Source organism: Acanthochromis polyacanthus, chromosome 6 (assembly GCF_021347895.1).
Source record: "Acanthochromis polyacanthus isolate Apoly-LR-REF ecotype Palm Island chromosome 6, KAUST_Apoly_ChrSc, whole genome shotgun sequence".
Classification (NCBI taxonomy): Eukaryota; Metazoa; Chordata; class Actinopteri; family Pomacentridae; genus Acanthochromis; species Acanthochromis polyacanthus.
Genome location: NC_067118.1, coordinates 27,687,533 through 27,706,413, shown reverse-complemented (window position 1 = coordinate 27,706,413; position 18,881 = coordinate 27,687,533). Strand labels below are relative to the sequence as shown.

At 43.3% G+C, this 18,881-nt stretch overlaps 1 protein-coding gene across 2 annotated transcripts; it reads left to right on the top strand.

Annotated features, from left to right (window-relative positions):
- Positions 1-325: 325 nt before the first annotated feature.
- Positions 326-18,878, top strand: LOC110946089 (PDZ domain-containing protein 4-like). Of its 2 annotated transcripts, XM_022187670.2 has the most exons (8): positions 326-3,276; positions 11,753-11,806; positions 12,256-12,566; positions 12,708-12,795; positions 12,886-12,984; positions 13,061-13,123; positions 13,469-13,570; positions 15,428-18,878. In XM_022187670.2, the coding sequence occupies exons 1-8, from the start codon at positions 3,217-3,219 to the stop codon at positions 17,459-17,461; spliced, it is 2,811 nt and encodes a 936-aa protein (XP_022043362.1). In that variant the 5' UTR covers positions 326-3,216; the 3' UTR covers positions 17,462-18,878. The 2 variants fall into 2 exon arrangements, with proteins under 2 accessions (XP_022043362.1, XP_022043369.1); XM_022187677.2 differs by lacking the exon at positions 11,753-11,806 and having other exon boundaries at positions 327-3,276.
- The last annotated feature ends 3 nt before the right edge of the window (positions 18,879-18,881 follow it).

The following is an 18,881-nucleotide window of genomic DNA, read 5'->3' as shown; positions in this document are numbered from 1 at the left end:
TGGCAGCACAGAAGCTCATCTGAATGCAAAGCCAGTCACCAGCTCTCCACCTGCTTTGGGCATTTTTATTTATTTTTTTACTGCTATGAAAGAGTACAATCCCCCCTTTTCATTTCTAACAGATCTCATAACAATACAAGGTGACATGGAATTGCTTAAATGTCACAAGATGAATAAATATATTCCCAGCTTGTCTTGATAGTGCAGTGAGTGAAAACCTTGATATTTCATTCACTTTTATGTGGCTTTGCTTGTTATCTCGTCCTGTCCTGCTCCGGCAGAACGCGGAGACTTTCCAGTGCTTGCTCTCTTGCCTGCAGACAAGCAGAGAGGGAGAGGTAGGGGAGAGCAGAGAGCGAGGAGGAGGGAGAGGGTAGAGCAAATGAGGTGTGGGTAAAAATTATGGGGGACTAGAAAAGAGAGCAGTAGCCCAGCCCTGGATATGGAGAGAAAGAGGGTGGGGAAGAGGCAGAGAAAGAGAGAGATCACACAGTGTAAAATCCAGAAGATTCAGATTCAGTAGTAGTGCGGCGTGCAGATCAGTAAAAGCTCAACCACCGCTGGGGAACAGCCGCCTTTTGTGTCCCCCCCCCACTGCAGTGGGGGAGTGCACTTGCCGTCGTGCCCAGGGGGAGAAGCCAAGAAGTATCCTCCAATCAGCCGTTAGTGATTTCCCTCATCTTGTGAGGCTGCTGATGGTGATTTATCACTGACCTGAGACAGGCGCTGCACTCTGCTCAACCACCTGGAATACTCACTATGGTTTTTATTTCTTTTCTCACATTTAAACACCTTCCCGTGGATATTTCAAAGCAAACTGACCAGAGGACAAAAGGAGGATTAAAGTGGACTTACTGACTGTCATTCTTGTAGATTTTTCTCCTGCAGCAGACTGAGCATGGACTAACTTTTGCACGTGCATTCCTGCCATCCGAGGACAGCTTTAGATACTCTAATAGGACGGCTTTCTTTGTCACGTCATGCCATGCTTTATTCTGAGAGCACGGGAAGCAGGGGATCGTCCTAGATACTCGGCTGCAACAATCATGTAGGTCTGACACTCAGGCAGATAGAGGTGAACAGGAAATGGAGAGGGGGGCTGACAGCATCAGCACACCTGCCTGCTGAGCATGTCTCACACTTCACCGTAGCTTGATTGGCTGTCTGCTCTTGAGAGTTTCACTATCAGGTTGTTTATTCCCATGTTTATCATGCTTCTTATTGAGTAGAGATAGCTGTCCTGTGTGCATGAGGCCATTGGTGTGTGTGTGTGAGGAGCCAGAGTTTGGGATTACACACCCTCTGGAAAGGATACAGGTGTAGTGGAGCCTTGAATGAGGATTAGCAGCTCTAACACCTTGTCGCCGGCAGCACACTGGGCGATGGACCTTTCAGACAAGACTCTCAAGCTCCGACCGCTCGCTGGAGGATTAAAGATAAAGCTTTAACTGACATGATGAGACTCAGAGGGCGAGGAAACGGCAGAGAAAGTTACATTTAGATTCTAATTCAGGTTATCCTTGAAGGCTGCAGGCTGAGGCTGATATTAGAGGGAGTGGGAGTTCCAAATAAATAGACTGAGGCCATTTGTAATACCCTGGCAAGGACAAATTAAAAAGCATGTGATGAAGTGTTTAAGAGTAGGGAAACATGCAAAGTATCCAGACAGGTTTATTTTAAAAATAATAACCTGGTTTTGTAAGTGAAATAATTGAATATGAAGCTCTGATGTGATAAACAATCTTTAGCTCTCCAATAAGCACAGAATCCAATTCATCCTTGAGTTGGTTTTCATTTTCATTTCTCTTCACGGTCAAGATAGAGTCTGACTCTGCTTAAGAGGACACTAATTTAATTAGAATCCAATTACAGTGCTGAGTGTGCGATAGCTGAGCACGTATCATGGCATCAACAGATCAGAGAAAAGCTGAAATTCACTGTAGCACCCTTTAAAGCTACAGTTTTGGGATGTTTCTATTTAGTGTGGAGAGGCTGTATTAAAAATGACTTCTCCCCCGATGGCAGCTCTGCTCACAGCTACAGGAAATTTAGTTTGTGTAGTAAAGCTCGTAACAGAAAGAACTGTGTGCTGTTCCCCATCTTGATGCGTCTGCAGGTGTGCACATTTTCCAGGCTGGTGTGCCCTGCCATCCAGCTTATCTTAGCAGCACAGCAAGAGGCTTACACATCCTGGTTAACGGTGTAATGGGCACCACCTTACACCACCCAACCTTTCCCTCTTCTCCACTTTAGCGGATTTCAATAGAGGTAAATTAGGAAGTAGCTTTTAAACATGCATTGATCTTCAAGTGGAGGAGCAGAGCTGGTGAAGAGAGGCCTGACAGGGCTTTCAGGAGTTATCTCAGCAGACACGCTCAACAGTCCTTCAGCAAACCTGGAAAGCAGAGAGCGACTAGTGGGTGGGAAGCTTGGTGTGGGGGTGAGGAAAGCAGGAGGAAAAACAGGACTGAGGCGAGTTCTTTGATAGTTGCATTGTTTGTATCTAACTTGTTCAAAGAGCATTGCTGAAAATGTGCTGTTTGGAGGTTAGTGCTGCGAGTGAATAAACTCAGGAACAGCGTGGGGGAGTTCAGCTAGAGTTCTGCTGGGAAAACCTGCTCCGTACTGCAGTTTTTGACATTAAAGAACCAATGTAGCTCGGCTACGGCAAGTATTCTCCGTGATCATTTTTGAGAAGTCACCGGATAAATTGACTGAAACAACTGCCTCATCCATTTAGTGGAGCTAAAAAATCAGCAGGACTCTTTCAACACGTCTTTTGTACAGAGCCAGTCAACAATCCCCCTCTTTAAAACTGTGAAAAGATAAAGATTAATGGGATGCTGGATGATTTGCAACAAGCACACAAACTTAAAACAAGCTGAATTTTTGCCCACAATGGAGATGGAAACAAACATGTGGGTTTGCTGCTCTGAAACTCTCTCCACAATTAAATTTACTCTGGATTATAACACTTGATTTGGAAACACAGCGCAAGGCAAGAGAACAGCGATACAGCCAATTAGACTGTGCTCTCCTCTGGAAGGTGTGAGCTGCTCTGAGGAGGACTGGTGTTATATGCCACAACCCTGTGAATGAGGGTGGGGCTCTCCCACTGCCACAGACAAAGACTGCACAAAGAATCCTGCTGTGAGAAGTGGTCATCCTGGGGCAGCCGCTGGACCTGCACAGTCCAGCACCGAGTCAAAAGTCACAATGGGGTGCAACATGTGTGTGGTTCAAAAGCCCGAAGACCAGTACAGAGTCATGTTCCAGGTGAGCACTCTGTCTTCTCTGTCTGTCTGTCTGGCACACTCAAGTTTCCTTCTTCAAGTCTTCCAGTGTTCTTTTATGAGCTCCCTTCCAAGTATTCTTTGTCATTTTCTCTTATCTTGGCCCTTTCCTGCAGTGACGCTGCTGGCTGAGTGACAGTTCTCATGCTAATGTTTCATCATCATCTCTTTTAACCAAACCACATATTAAATGACTAATAACCAGTTTGGAATCCCAAATAAATTTTGCTTAAATGAGCCTGTTATTGATGCAATGGGGCAGCACAATCAGGTAATTTTAGGAGTCAGTCAAAGTAAAACATTGTGCAACCACATTATGTAATTTAAAAAACACAATAGCAACATTACAACGACAGTTTCTGATTGATAGAAATGTTACGAATACAAACTATCATTAAGTAATTCATGAATGAATAAAAGTTAACCACTGACACCACATTATGTAATTAGAAACATGATGACAGGACACAGAACAATAAAGTTGACTGATTTGATGGAAAGCTTCAGATCACATTGAACTGTTCTCTGCTAAAATCTGCCTTTTTGCTTGACATGTACTGTTTGTAGTGTATTTTAGCATGTATAAATTACCCTATAGGCTAGTATCATTTGAACAGGGTAGTTAATTGCTGTTCGTTCAGCGACAGCAACACTGATAATTATAATAACGATGCTTCACAGTGATTATGGTGATATGATCAGAGAGAGCAGAGCAGCGCTGTATGACACCGAGAGAGACGCTGGCACTGAGAAAGTCGAACTGTGGTGCAGAGCCACAGAGGCAGAAGGATGGATGGGTTGTTAAACTGGGCTAAAGTGTTATGAGAGAGAGGGGTTGCCACGGTTACAGCCTCAGCACCACCTGCCAACTGGGACCACAGAGTGTATGTGAGTAAGCTCATCTGACTGGCCGAAGGAAGCTCCTGGTCGGCAACTCCATGATGTATGGGGCGACCGAAATAAGTCCCACGCTTACTAAGCATGAAAAAAGGCTGGGCACCCATGGGAATGCAGCGCAACACTTTTAGTATCTGTGGCACCAGCAGGGTCTCTGTTGCATGTTGGAGCTCGGGTCTGGGCCAGTTCACTGAGCTGCATCTGGTGCCAGAGGCGATGCCAAGAGAGAGGAAAACAGGAATCGAGTCCAAATAGAGGCCCAGTAATGAGTCGAAGAGGGAGTCAGAATGAGCAAATGAAAGAGGGAAGGGAAAGCCAAACCGTTTTTCTTTCAGTCAGTTTTTTTTTTCCTCCTGTTGCTCGTCCTTAGATGTCATAAGTAATGGATTTGAGCGCTTCATGGAGCAGGGGTGCATATAAATCCTTGAGTGACTTCACAAATCCTCTGGGTGTTAAAGAGCACGGTGGGGTGCTCAGTCTGGCATCTGATCATAAAACCAGAGCGGGGCCGACTTCAGTCCGCAATAAGTGACCTTATCTAACAGGAATCAGCAGTAATGACACTGACCACATGCAAGCCAGCGTCCTTGAGAGTGAAAATCAAATAATCTGATCTGGTGAGGTCAACTGTCTAGTCGAGGAAGCTGTCATCCCAGAGAACTCTCAGCTCAGCGAGACGCTTGCATGTGGTTTCCAGACGGGTGTGGCGATGAGTGGAGCGAACAGTGACAGGCAGGAGATGTGTTGTATGATCTGGAGCATGCAGAGGAGTTGTCATGTTGTAGGCAAAGCTGTTGTGTAAACGGTGCCTGTGTGAAGAGAACAGATACTTTGGGGTGGCGGAGCAGCAAGAGTACATATATTGTGGTGTGGTAAAGCATGAGGGAGGAGAACAAATGCAGGTGGAACATCACAGCTGGGCCAGAGCTGCTGGCTTTAAGGGGCTGATTAGTGCATGTGCAACGAGAATATAATGAAAACTGAAGGTCTTGTTTAAGGAGCATGAGCAGGAAAAGAATTTATAAATGTGTTTGGCAAAAGTCCTAAATAGTAAAATCAACAGAAAAGTGATCACACCCAACATGCTGCTTTTTCTCTAAAATTCATATTATATTCCATTACAGACACTGCAGATGGCTGATTAATCCAAACATCATGCCAAGCAAAAAAAAAAAAAAAAGAGTTATATGACATCTAATCATTGAAAAAAAACATCATAAAAGAGAACCACAATTACATTTCCCCCCACATTTCATGCATTTCCACGCTGCTACATATTCACCCTTCAGAGGTTTGCTGCTCTGAGCTGTTTTTCTTAACTAACGTGTATAATTACACCTTCAAATTAGATGCAGCCTACTGAGTAATTCGTCTGCCTTTAGACAATAAATACAGCATTAAACAGCTTACAGCCACACCGCGCTGTAAAACCAGGCTGTTAATTTTGACTATATCAAAACACTTGCTTCTCTTGCCAAAGGAATACTACTCATGCATTATACATCGGGCCTCTGCTACACATACACTGCATACTGGTGTTGGATACACACCCACTGGCATGTTTCTAATCAATATTTCCTCCTATAGCTCAGAGTAAAAAAAAAAGCATATTGTTATTCCGTTGATGAATCACAGATTCAGCTGCAGACCTGTGTGCAAATCACAAACCATTTCTGAGCGGAATATTGTATTTACATACATTTTACCTGACCCACCCACCCACACACACACACACACATAGAGGAAACCTGTGCACCCCCTCTGCAGCCGCTCCCTTCTTTTTCCTCTCGCTGTAAAGCAGCGGGCTGTTTCCATGGCAACTGGTGTCATTAAACAAACCTAATGTGCCTTCATTCACAACGACGAGAAGAAACATGCTGACATTCACAACATCAGAATCAATAAGGACTGGCAGACGTTCACAGCATTCACACCCAGGAGCGGTTCGTGTGCGAGAGAACGACAAAGTCACCCACATGTGAGAGGAAAACAGACTGAAGGTGGACAAATCAATGGTACACGACAGAATAATGTGATGTAATACAAAAAAAATAAATAAAAGGAATTATGCAGTGTAGGGCTGTTGCATTAAACTGCATTAAACTGTGAAGTATTCCTGCAGTTTTGTCCGCTAAATAAAGTGACTTTTATTTAGCGGGCAAAATTGACGACATTACTAACTTTGTGTTATTTTACAGGGATAATGTTCTCTCTCTGAGCAGTTTTTGGGGTTAACATCGTGCTATCAACGGGATAATGGGGATGTCACTACAATGTAGCAGAAAAAAAATGCTTAAACACATTGAAATACTGGCAGCTTGTATGTATATGACTGTGTAAATGGTGAACTAAACAGCAAATATCTGCAAAATAGTGATGTTTAAGTGGATTTAAATACAGCAAAACCATACAATTTTTATAAGCACACATTGTAAGAGTCTTTATAGTTAACGTGTACATCTATACCCCTTTTTGAAATTCTACTAGTTGTCTGTAATTTAACAAAACAAGGAAATATTTTTAAAACATATGCACATTTTTTTCTGTTCTTGATGTACATTCTTTCAGATGATGGCAAATATCTGTAAAATAATGTTTTCTTTTTTAAAAGTGCTTTAATTACATATATATATATATATATATATATATATATATATATATATATAATATTTATTTTATAATGACATAATTTCCCACTGATCCTTTGGTCTTTTTAGGGTTTTCTGTTAATTTCATTGGTAATTCTTTCATTTAACCCCCTATTTAGCATCTTATCTACAAGCACTGGCTAAGCATATAATACACTAATTATAACACATTACAATGTAATTATCGTCAGATGGCAATGTGCAGTATTTTGACAATGCTAACTTCTCCAATGGGCCTGTTAAAATATAATTGCTACTGTATAGTGTATTGCTATTTATGATCTGTTTATGCACCAGCATCCAGTTAACAATAACAAATTCATCAATAAACATGCATAAAGACATTTTTATTCTCTTACAACTGCATTTACAAGACGTTTGAACTCATTATAAAATGTTAATTCAAGCTTAGAAATGCTAAATGTCATGTGTCAAGTGGAGAAAAAAAAGACACTCAACGGTGGTTAATTGGATGAGCTGGAAGACTGTTTGTTAGCTTTTCAGTGTCAGCTTCAAGCCGCACATGTCAGTTTGGAGACTGAGACCTCTCCGGCTGGCATGGAGACGGGACAAAAAGGCTGCAGATGTGGAGGGTGTCGCTCTCATCACTAATTCAGTAACTCAGGAATGACAGACAAAAACAGGCATTATTGTAAAGCCATATAGGCCGTGACATGCTGCCATTTCCCTCCCAGGATGAGTTGAGTTTGATTATTATCTTTTCCAGACCTGCTCACTATCCGTCGATCAATATCAAAAACCTTCGGCCCATAATTCATCTTTTGTCTTAAGTGATTAATGTTTGGACAAATGATGCATATTTATAAGCTCCAATCTTCCGCTGAGGCTTGTTAGCTGCATCGCCATCATTTCAAGGACGGTTTAAACAGCCTTTTGAATCAATATCTTATCACTGTTATCAGTTTATAATAGGCCTGCCACTGCCTGCATGCCTATTTAAATGAGCTCAGTGATATCAAAGAACTGGGGTTATACCTGGAAGAGATCGCCGGATTAATTGATTTTTCTGAGGGGGTGACTGCTGCAGCCTTCAAAGCATCGGAGATGAGAGAAATCAATTAGTAAACAAGTGGAATTCAACATGTTGAGGAGTCAGGTTTTGGTCATGCTGGAGCTTATGCGGACGCATAAATCTAAGCTTTGGGAGGAAAGGATTTACCATCAGGGATCACATTTCAGATTGTTTGTGTGTTTTTTACCTCCACTGAAGACACTGTGTGGGATAATACTGTGGAATCTGCCGTCTCTTTTTCATCTCAGCCTGTTGTACAGCACATGAGATTAATTTGCTCTTTAAAGGGCTTTCAGATTAAAAAAAAAAGCAACTAATTATGCATCAACCACTTAGCAATTCCCCATGAGCTCCCATTGTGTGTGTGTTTACATGCAAGTGCTGAACCCAGAGCCAGTCTCACTCACTGTTTGCATTCACCCGGCAATTCCTTGAAAGCTTGTTTTCTGCTTTCATCATTACCGCTCCCTTCACCTCCTCTATACCCATGAACTCCTTCTCTGTCTCCCCTGCTTTGCCTTCTCTGTCTCTCTTTGCATCTCTTTCATCTCTACCCACATCAACCCCACCCTCAGCTCCACAGCCGCCGCTGAAACCAGCCCACCCCCTACTGTGAATTTTGGAGACTTGAGTGTTTTTCCCTGCATTTTAATGCCATTTTAAACGCAAATACATTGTATACGTGGTGAAGTGTGGGGATGGGCGTGCGCTGGAGGCTTCATTATTCGCAGAGCTCTGGTAGCTTATGTATGTAATGACCCACTAACCCAGAGATAATACAGAACAGCACTTGCTAAGATTGTAATGGACTCTCCATCTAGACAGGTCCGAAAAGCTGAAACACAACAACCCATTACCCTGCATGAAGTCATCTTCAAAGCAATCTCTGCACCTCTCATTGATAATGAATGAGAAACCCCCTCTCTGTGTTCATACCTGTCACTCATGACCACAGGGCTGCTTTCCTAATAGCCTCTCTCTGCTCATGGGCAGTAGAGTCGTGTGGTCACGAGCACGGAGCAGAGAAACAACTGAAATCTGTGAAAATGCACACCACAGAAACATGCAAACTACAAAGTGTTAATTACTTCATCACCCATATGCAATGTAGGGAGGAAGCTTCCTATTTGTTGTGAGGACGCTCATTAAGAGGGAGACAACAAGATTTATGGGGCAGCATTAGTGCGAGGAGGAAAGAAACACACACCAGGAGATGGACCGGTTGAAAGAGATGGAAATAGAGGAGGGAGAGTCCTTATCTCTGGGGAGGGGACAGAGCCGACAGAACTGCTGAGGCAGCAAAAAACAAAGCAGGAGAAGCACATGGAGCAGAAAGAGAGCAGAAAAAGGAAATGGAGGCGAGCACAGTATGGGAAAGGAAAGGAGAGAAGGGTTATGGTGTAGCTGATGCACTGGTATGATGAGAGGGAAGCAAATGGGGAAAAAAGAAAACCATAGGGGAGCAGGAGCTGAACGTGGCTAGAAAGTTTCTGTGCTTGGCTGCACAGGGGAACATTGATTTGACATGCAATTACTGGAAGGGGACAAGAGATGAGAGAGGGAGCAGGAGAATGAAGCAGGGTGGTGAAGATGTGGAGAGCCTCAGACAGCCAAGGTCAGTTACTGTGTACAACATGAATGAAACCGTACAAAGGCCGTCTGGCTCAGCCGGCGTCTCTGAGTGACACGTGTGTCGCAAATGCAACGAAATCAAGAGAACTGAATTTGCTTTTATGAGTTGAGAATGTAAATAAAAAAAAGTGTCAGTGTAAATGAATGTGTTTCTGTTCAGTTTTAGACACTGCAGTGCTTTCAGGGTGGGGTCAAAGCTACAGAGGACCCCAGCATAAGGCTCAGGAAGAGCTCAAGGAGCACACTGGATCCTAGAAAGGAAATATGATCTTTATATTAGCAGGCCTGCTAACGACATTACTAACTTTGTGTTATTTTACAGGGATAATGTTCTCTCTTTGAGCAGCTGTTGGGGTTAGCATCATGCTAACAGTGGGATGATGGGGATGTCACTACATTACAGCAGAAAAAAATGGTTAAAAACAACAAAAAACTGTCAGCTTGTTTGTATATAATGGTTTAAATGGTGAACTAAATAGCAAATATCTGCAAAATAGTGATTTTTAAGTGGATTTAAATACAGCAAAACTATGTAATTTTATAATCACACATTGTAAGAGTCTTTATAGTTAACATGTACATTCATACCCTCTTTTGAGATTCTATTAGATATTTGTAATTTAATAAAACAAGGAAATCTGTTTTAAAAATGTACATTTTTTCTGTTCTTAATATACATTCTTTCAGGTAATGGCACATATCTGGAAAATAATGTTTTGTTTTTTAAAACTGTTTTAAATACAGCCATACAGTCAAAAATTGCAACAAATTAACAAATTATTATTTGGAAAAAGTATCAGACCAATTGAAACTTGCTGGTGGTGTTAGAAGAAAAGTTGGGGTGCATCACCAACACTCCAAGGACCTTAACTGTAGGTAGAAAAGTGTCATATAAACCTGCCCAAAGGTGTTGAGATAGTTTCGTCTCAACCAAAGCAGGGAACTGAACAGCTGATGGCTAAAAACAGGCGCACTGGAAAAAATGCCCCTCTCAAAACAAGAAAAAAAATAATGTATTTCAAGGAACTTTTACCTTGAAACAAGTGAAAAAATCTGCCAGTAGAACAAGTGAAGATTTCTTGAAAAAAGACATGATATTTAGAATAATGAGATCTTAAAATTAGCTGGAAAAACTTATTTTAGGCTATATTTTACCAGGATTGTCAAGCTTAGGTGTTTTAAAATAAGCCAGACATGCTATAAAAAATGGTAGTTTTTCACTCAAAAATAGATTTTTGCTTTCATGTAACCTCCTAATTTGAGATGCATTAAACTTATTTAGAGTTTTCTTGTAAAATACAACACAAAACAAAATAATTTCAAGATTGCTTGACTTAAGATATTTAATATGCATTGTCTTAAAACAAGTCCCTCCATCTTGCTGAAATGCCACTTATGTGAATTTATCTTAAATCAAGTGGGATGAGACATTTTGACTAAAAATAAGATAAACAGACTTGATGAGATTTTGAGTTTTTGCAGTGTATCAATACCAAATAAATCTTTTATCCTTCAGGGTTGTGGGAAATGCTGATTGATTTGTTTTGGTGAAATCAACTTGAAGTCCAAATCCTTTACGCTTTTTGGTTCTTTCTCCAGTTTTTTTGTCAATAATCTTTCATTTTTAAGGCCAGTTTTCTCTCCTTCTTGTTTAAACCAGCAATGTGTGAGAGGGGAGAAGTTTCAGAAAACACAACTATCTAAAGCGGTACTAGTGAGTTAGGACATATGCGTTGTCATTATTATATGAATTTCCATATACACAACAAAGAGATTGAAAAAGCTCTGAAGAAAGTAAGAATGATCAAACGCATTTTTTTTTAGCTCAAAATGTAATTTCTCCAAATGGATGTTGCAGAGTGGGACTTTCCAGCACAAATTACCTCACAGTAGCTTTCAGTGAAGTTGAATAAAGGGGAGAAAAAACTAGTTTCTCGAGAGTGTAAGTACGTTTTCTTATTTCAATATATTTGCAAAAGGGAGCCACTTCTAAGGCACACAAAAGAAAGATAAGAGTGTTTTGCAGAAGAGCGTTGAGGACTAAAACCTGACATGATGTACTGAGGAAACTCATTTTTATCTCTGTGAATGTTAAAACCGAAATTTGTCCTTTTTTCTCTGCACTGCCTTTGCTTGTCTCCTTTAAAGAAAGAAGTCCTCAGCAGTCCTTTCTCCATTTTCCAACTGATCACAGCTGTAATTGCTTTCTAACTCCTCCGTTCTGCTGCTTTCTGTCTGTCTCTCCACAGAAGGGTCACATAAGCAACATGCTGTGCTCTTTTGACGCTGACGGTCGATTAAAGGTCTCAGTATACAGCTTTCTGCTCTGCTGCTTGGTGTGATGTCACGTCAAAACCTTTTATATAAATTGTTTTTTTTATGGTTTCTGTGTGCCTGTAGGAACACCATCAGCCGTGTGACACTGTAAATACACTTAAATGTCAGCTTAAGTGTATTTTTCTAGCTTTTTGTCGACTAACTCGGCCTTCGTTTATCTTAGGTGTGTGTAGCTGTCATAGCTTCTCCTTTGTGAACTAACCCTGACTTGTCTTCCTCTCTACTTGTTATCCAAAATCTAAATAATTTAGTGCACCTTTATGCTTTCTATTCTTTTTTGCTGTTTCTTGTGTCTTGTCAAAACCAAATGTAGAAAATCACATCACTTCCTTCATTCAGTTCATTTATTTTCTCCTCCCCTTCTTCCTGCTCTTGCTCCTCCACTATTTGACTCAGATTTTTTTTGTCTTTCCAGGTGAACGGTAAAGAGCTGTCCCGCCTTTCTGGGGATCCCACCCTGGACATACGGGACCCCGTGCTGTCCAACATACTGAGGCGGGGGGCTCGCAGACGGGCTGGCCTGGCTGGAGCTCCTGGAGGGCAAGTGCCAGTGACCATGGGCATGGCCGACTGCGTGGACAGCTGCACCCAAACGGACATCAGCTTCCAGCATATGTTGACTCTGGGCAAGAGTAGCCAGCATCCCTGCGGAGCTCCACCCCCACCCGACCCGCCGCCTTCCCCTCCACTGCCGCCACTGCTGGAGCCATATCTACTCAATGAACTGTGAGTGGGAATTCTCTAATAGGCCTCTGCAGCATGTCCAACCGTCAGACCAGAACTCATCTGCCGTGTTAGTTCTGTTCGCACGTTTGAACCCGGTATCTGCTCCAATTACCAAAATTGTTATGTCCTGCATGTCCTCAGCTTCATAGAGCCCGTCTACTACGACCCCACTGACTACTTCGACATCGCCCAGCATGAAGTGGACAGGCAGGATGAGCTGGAATATGAGGTGAGAGGTCATTAGCTGCCTTAGAGCTCAGAATCTGCTGCTGCACTCTTCTCCGTCTGACATCCTTCTACTTTTTTCTGGCTGCACCAGGAGGTGGAGTTGTATAAGTCTCGTCAACAGGATAAACTGGGTCTGACGGTGTGTTACAGAACTGATGAGGAGGAGGACCTCGGCATCTATGTGGGAGAGGTGAAGGCGGCTTGATCAATTTTTCTATAAATCTCCCTCTCTATACTCGAACGTTAAACATTTCTTTCTTTCTTAGGTGAATCCAAACAGCATTGCAGCAATGGATGGACGCATCCGCAAGGGAGATAGAATACTGCAGGTAGAGGAAGTACTGTACTGGAGCTTATATTCTTTCTATTAGTGCTCATTTCTATTGCTTAGAGTCAAGCAGAAATCTCAAGCCTTTGATAACCCCTGATCCACAGCCGGTTCACTCCTGCTTTATTCACAATGTAAAAGAAACTGCTAATAGTGCAGCCTTTAATAGGAATCCTTCTTGAATATTATTACCCAGGCTATTAAGGTGAAATGAGATTCAGAAGGAACCCTTTTTCCTGAGGAGAGCCATTTAATTGAGTCTATCCTTGGTAAAAAAAAAAAAAAAAAAAAAGGGTCTTACATTATCTGACATTAGTTCAACTTTATTCTCTTCTTCCTGTGTCAGATAAATGGAGTGGACATCCAGAACAGAGAGGAGGCGGTAGCTATTCTCACCAGAGAGGACAGCACTAATGTCTCCCTGCTTCTCGCACGACCCGAGATAGAGGTGAGGAAATTGGATATGCGGTCTTTGGGGAGAGCACAGTCTGAATGCTGACCTAAAATTCATTCTTCTCCCTTTATCTCCCTCTTTATGTAGCAAGAAAATTAGTCTTCCTTCTTGGGTGTAGGTGATGCTCGATGTTCGCATTTAGTGGTGAGATTGGGAGGCAGAAAAGACCAGGAAAGAAGGTGAAGGAAAAGAAATTGGGGACATGGATAAGGCCGACTTGTTTAAGGAGGCAGAAAAGCAAAGAGGTGCAAAAACATGATGAGCACAGCGATAGCACCGAGGAGGAGACAGAGACAAATAGTGCTTGTGCTCACAGTGCTAATGTGGCAGCACTTTGTTTCCCTCAAGGTCACTCCTCCAGCAGATATGAGGGCACTGTAACACACCTCAATAACACACCTCTGCCAAATCACTCGTAAACAAGCTCCTTGACACATGTCGACACCCTCAAATGGATTTTTCATTGCATACTCTTGCAAAAATATGCTGCAGATGGAGAGTGCGTGTGTGAATGCAAAAAAAATAAAATTAAAAATCTATGCTGCCCGAGCCACAGGGCTGATTTAAAAGGCTCTCATTAAAATGGTTTTAGTCAGAGACACACACACACAAATAAGCTCTCCTCTGATTAAATACGTCCTTGTGTTTGAACACAAGTGCTACCTGTGAAAGGCTGACAAGATTTATATTGCAAAGGCATTGTCCTGCATTAAGATTCAAGGGAGAGATGGGAGGACGGAGGATCATCAGAGGGAAAAGCACAAGCAGAGATTAAAGCTCGATCTGTTGTCTTTGGGGAGGAAGAACCGAAGGGGTTGTCAAAGAATAAGAATGAAGGCGAAGATAATCAATACTCTGTCTCACGGTCTGCATGCAGTTCACAGTCAAATCAAAGCAATTAGGCAAAATCTGCAAGAGGAGGAGGAGTAGATTGTTTACTAATTTAAGCACAAATATTGGAATTATATTTGATTAGTTGTAGAAGGGGTGCCAATCAAAACTGCAAAGTAAATTTCTCATTCTCATTTCCTTTATTTGTTTCGGAGGGACACTGCGCATTAACAAACATTTTATAAAAATGTAAATGCACCCGAGTTAGCCAAAAGGCTAGTTTACATCGGTTGTCCCCACTGCCAGAACTAAAAGGCCAGTACCTGGTAGGGAAGAAATAAAAAAGATATACAATATATACAAATGCAAAATATCATGCTGATCAACAAATAGATCAAAAACAAATAGATTAGAAACAGCAACAATTTTATGAATCATAAAATTCCATTGAATATTAAAGGCTGGATCACTCTGGGAGCACATTTATCCTCTAAAGCTAAATGCTGCTGCTGAAAAATCAGTTTGTTTACGGTTTTTACGCCATTTTTGTTGTTGTGTTGCTTAATAGAAACCACATGCAGTTTCAGAATACAGAAATGATACAGAAATCTCACAAGGCACTGGCTCCATCTGGTGAGAAAAAGGAGCACGACTCATATCAGTTCAGAGGTGTGATGCAGTCAAAGTTGAAGCTGCTGTGATCGATATTTTTACTCTAACAGTGGATTGAATTCTTTTTAGTTTTATTCTAATGTCCCTCATTGTAACTGAGAATCTTCCACTAATGTTGCAGCTCCTCTCAGGTCTTTCACAGTCTTTCAAGTCATTATTTTTGTTTTCACTCCTTTAGTTAAATGTGATATTTTATTTCTCAGAAACTTTAAAAACATTGACTGCAAATGTGCAACAGCATCCTAATGTACATTCTTCCTTTGTCTCTTTCTGTGTCTTTAACGATGAACTCCTCCACTGCAATGCCATGAACTGAATTCATCAACATGCACGTGATGTACCTGTTAGAATGACAACCAGCTGGATCCGGATGATCTGGACCTGGAGCCGCTGGACAATGCCGTCCACCTGGGAAGCAGCCACAGACTGAGGAACAGCCCCTCCGTTCTGGGTGCTGGACCAGGCGGTGTTGCAGGTGGAGGTGTGCTACGTAGCCACAGCCACTCAGTAAGCAGGGATTCACCAGATTTGCTGCAGACGGTGCTGAGCAACAGTCAGGAGCTGGACAGCGGAGTCGGCCGGACGGATGAAAGCACCAGATACGAGGAGTCTTCAGAGCACGACCTCCTGGGAGACGACCACACCAGTGCCTCCAATACCAATGCCACCAACACGCCTGGCAGCATGCGCAAGTTTCTGTCCAGCAGAGGCGACACTCCACCCCTGCTGCACTCCCAGGACCTGCAGTTCAGCACCGACTCCCTCCTTGGGTTGGACTGTGTTCATGGAGGAGGTCTGGAGCAGATGGAGCGACTGGAGAGGGCCTACATGGCAGATCCTGTGAGGATGATGATGCCCGGGTTGACCGAGGAGGAGTGTGAGAGGTACAAGGAGCTCCTGGAAATCAAGTGTTACTATGAGAAGAACAGCAATGGTCTGATGTTACAAGGACAGGCACAAGAGGAAGGATGCGTCTCACTGGATGTGAACAGGAACGAGAGCCTGACGCAGCACGAGCTGGCCCTCTTAGAGGAGGAGCTGCGACACTTGGAGTTTAAGTGTCGTAACATCCTGAGAGCACAGAAGATGCAGCAGCTGAGGGAGCGTTGCATGAAGGCTTGGCCTCTTGAAGAGAAGAACGGGGCGAGTGCAGGGGCTGGAGTCGGAGCTGGACGCCTGGACATTAATGGTACTCTGGCGAGCGAGGAGTCCTGTCATCACGCTCTGTCAGACATCAATGAGCTTCCAGAGAGGGAGCGCTCAGACAAGGACAGCACGAGTGCCTACAACACTGGAGGGGAGAGCTGCAGGAGCACCCCTCTGGTCAATGAGCAGCACCCTTCACCCTCCACTCAGAGTCTGGATGGAGGAGAAGCTCTTCTCCCAGCAGGGATGCCACTTTCGACTAGACAGAGAGACAGAGGAACCCGGAGTGAAAGAGGGGACGGGACAAATGCAAACTTGAACCAACCTTACTCCCCCCACAGCCACAGGAGAGGAGCTGAGGCAAAGACCTCCAGCCCTGGGGCAAAGGTTAGGTCGCTGTCCCGGGATGTAGGTACCAGGAGGGGCTCAGATGGAGGGATGAGGCGTAACCCCAAAGCCAACGGGACAGCTGAGAGGGCTGGTGGACGCAGTGCAGAAAACAGCCCCTATCTGTCCCGCCGTCAGCCTGAAGCAAAGCCGCCTCAGCGCTACCTGAGCTGCATGCAGCTGAGGTCCCCCTCCACCTCTGAGCGGCTGGGTGGACTCAGAAATGCCCCCATGGAGGGCACTATGGACACTGGGGGCGACGCCAGCCCCATGAGCCTGGGCAGCACATGTAAAGACGTCCCCCAGCCCCCAGGAGCTGTGTCCATACCCCTGTCTCCTTCACTGCTGCCTGCCTCCCCTCGCATGGAGTGGAAGGTGAAGATCCGCAGTGATGGCTCGCGCTATGTGGCCAAGCGGCCCGTGAGGGATCGACTCCTGAAGGCACGAGCCATGAAGATCAGAGAGGAGCGCAGCGGCATGACAACGGATGACGATGCTGTGAGCGAAATGAAGATGGGCCGTTATTGGAGCAAAGAGGAGCGCAAGCAGCAGCTGCTGAAGGCCCGAGAGCAACGCCGGCGAAGAGAGTTCATGATGCAGAGCCGTCTGGACTGCATGAAAGAACGCGAGAGGGAGCAGGGCGGCGGTGCAGGAGGGCAGCAGGGAACCACACAGCAGCAGCAGGAACCAACATCCATCCTGGAGCTGTGTCACCGCAGGAGCATGAAGAAGCGCAGTCGCAGGATCCTGGACAACTGGATCACCATACAGGAGCTGCTGGCTCACGGAACCAGGTCTGCTGACGGGAAGAAAGTCTACAACCCGCTGCTGTCTGTCACCACAGTCTGAGATAGGAAGGGAAGCCGAGACTTAGGGAGAGATAAGAAAGTGCCAAAGCGTTTTGACTAGGGCCTGGAGGATGAACACAAGCTGCTTCAGTCAACTTTGGCACAACTATTCATCTGCAGGGATGCAGCAACACAAAATCCATGATGGCAATATAAATTAGCACTGCTAGGCCCCAGTTTAAAAAAGGAAAAATCTTAACTGAGACTGCCAGGTTTTGTGTGTCCAGAAACGGCAAACATCTTCCCAAATTGTGAGAAAACACAAATCTATAATGTAATCTAACTGAAGAAGCATTTCAGAGATACACTTTAAAAATCACAGACGCAGTGTAAGTTAATCACACTGTAGCATATGACGGTTAGGAAAGATAAGCGCAGATGAACATGTTCTAGTCAGAGTGAGATGCTGTAAGAGATCACACCACCTGCTCTTCAGCCATGACAGGAGTGCCTCACAACTCCAAAGTAATCTCTGCAGGCCTCTATTACACTTTTATCATCGACAGAACAGAGAAAAATTAAAAGTGGGGCTAAGAATCTTGCAGCTGTGAAAACACAATGAGGGAAAAGTCACTTCTGTGCCATAAAACTGTAGATTTAGCGTCCACAACCCCCCGATCAAGCACATCCTCAACAGAACATTGTGTGCCACCTAATGTAGTTACATTTTCACCTCATTCTTGCAGCGTTCATAAACAAACACGCCTTTGTTTTCAGCACAGGAAATGCAACATCACCGTCAGAGCACAGACGTTTTTTTGATCATGAGTGGTGCCTTCGTTTCAGGCAGACTTGACTGTACAGCACAATTTTCAAAGTGATACGAAAAGACTGAAATACTGTAGCTGAGGGAATAAACGCTGATTTACTAACTTGCTGATTTTTTAAAAGGAGGGCACATTGGATGATACAAGCACAGAAAACATTCGATATGGTTTCATTCTAAAAGGCACATTTGCCACTTAAACGGACCGAATGTCTTTTTTTTCCTCGGACCAATATGCTTTGGTTAATATGCAATATAATTTATGTTGACTGTGATCAAGGCTATATAATTACAAATAAATCTTCAAAATGCCTGTTCATCAACTGTTAACTATGAGCTCCCTAGAATCACAATTATAGTCAAGAATGGGGCGACTAATTTATAAAACACACTGAAAAGCTGATTTTTCCATTTGGCTTACATGCATGTTTGATATTGACACTGAAATGATGTTTTTCCATGTACTTTCAGATTGAAGGCCTTTAACATACTGTAATTGTGGATGTGTCTTTCTATGACTTTGCTCCAAATTCTAGCATAGAAAAAAAAAACAAACCATGGTGTACTTGTTTGTTGAATATTGTGATGTCCAGTGTCATTGCCATTTTACAGTGAAAGCTTTTCTAAATAAATGCTGTGATCATGAAAACAATGA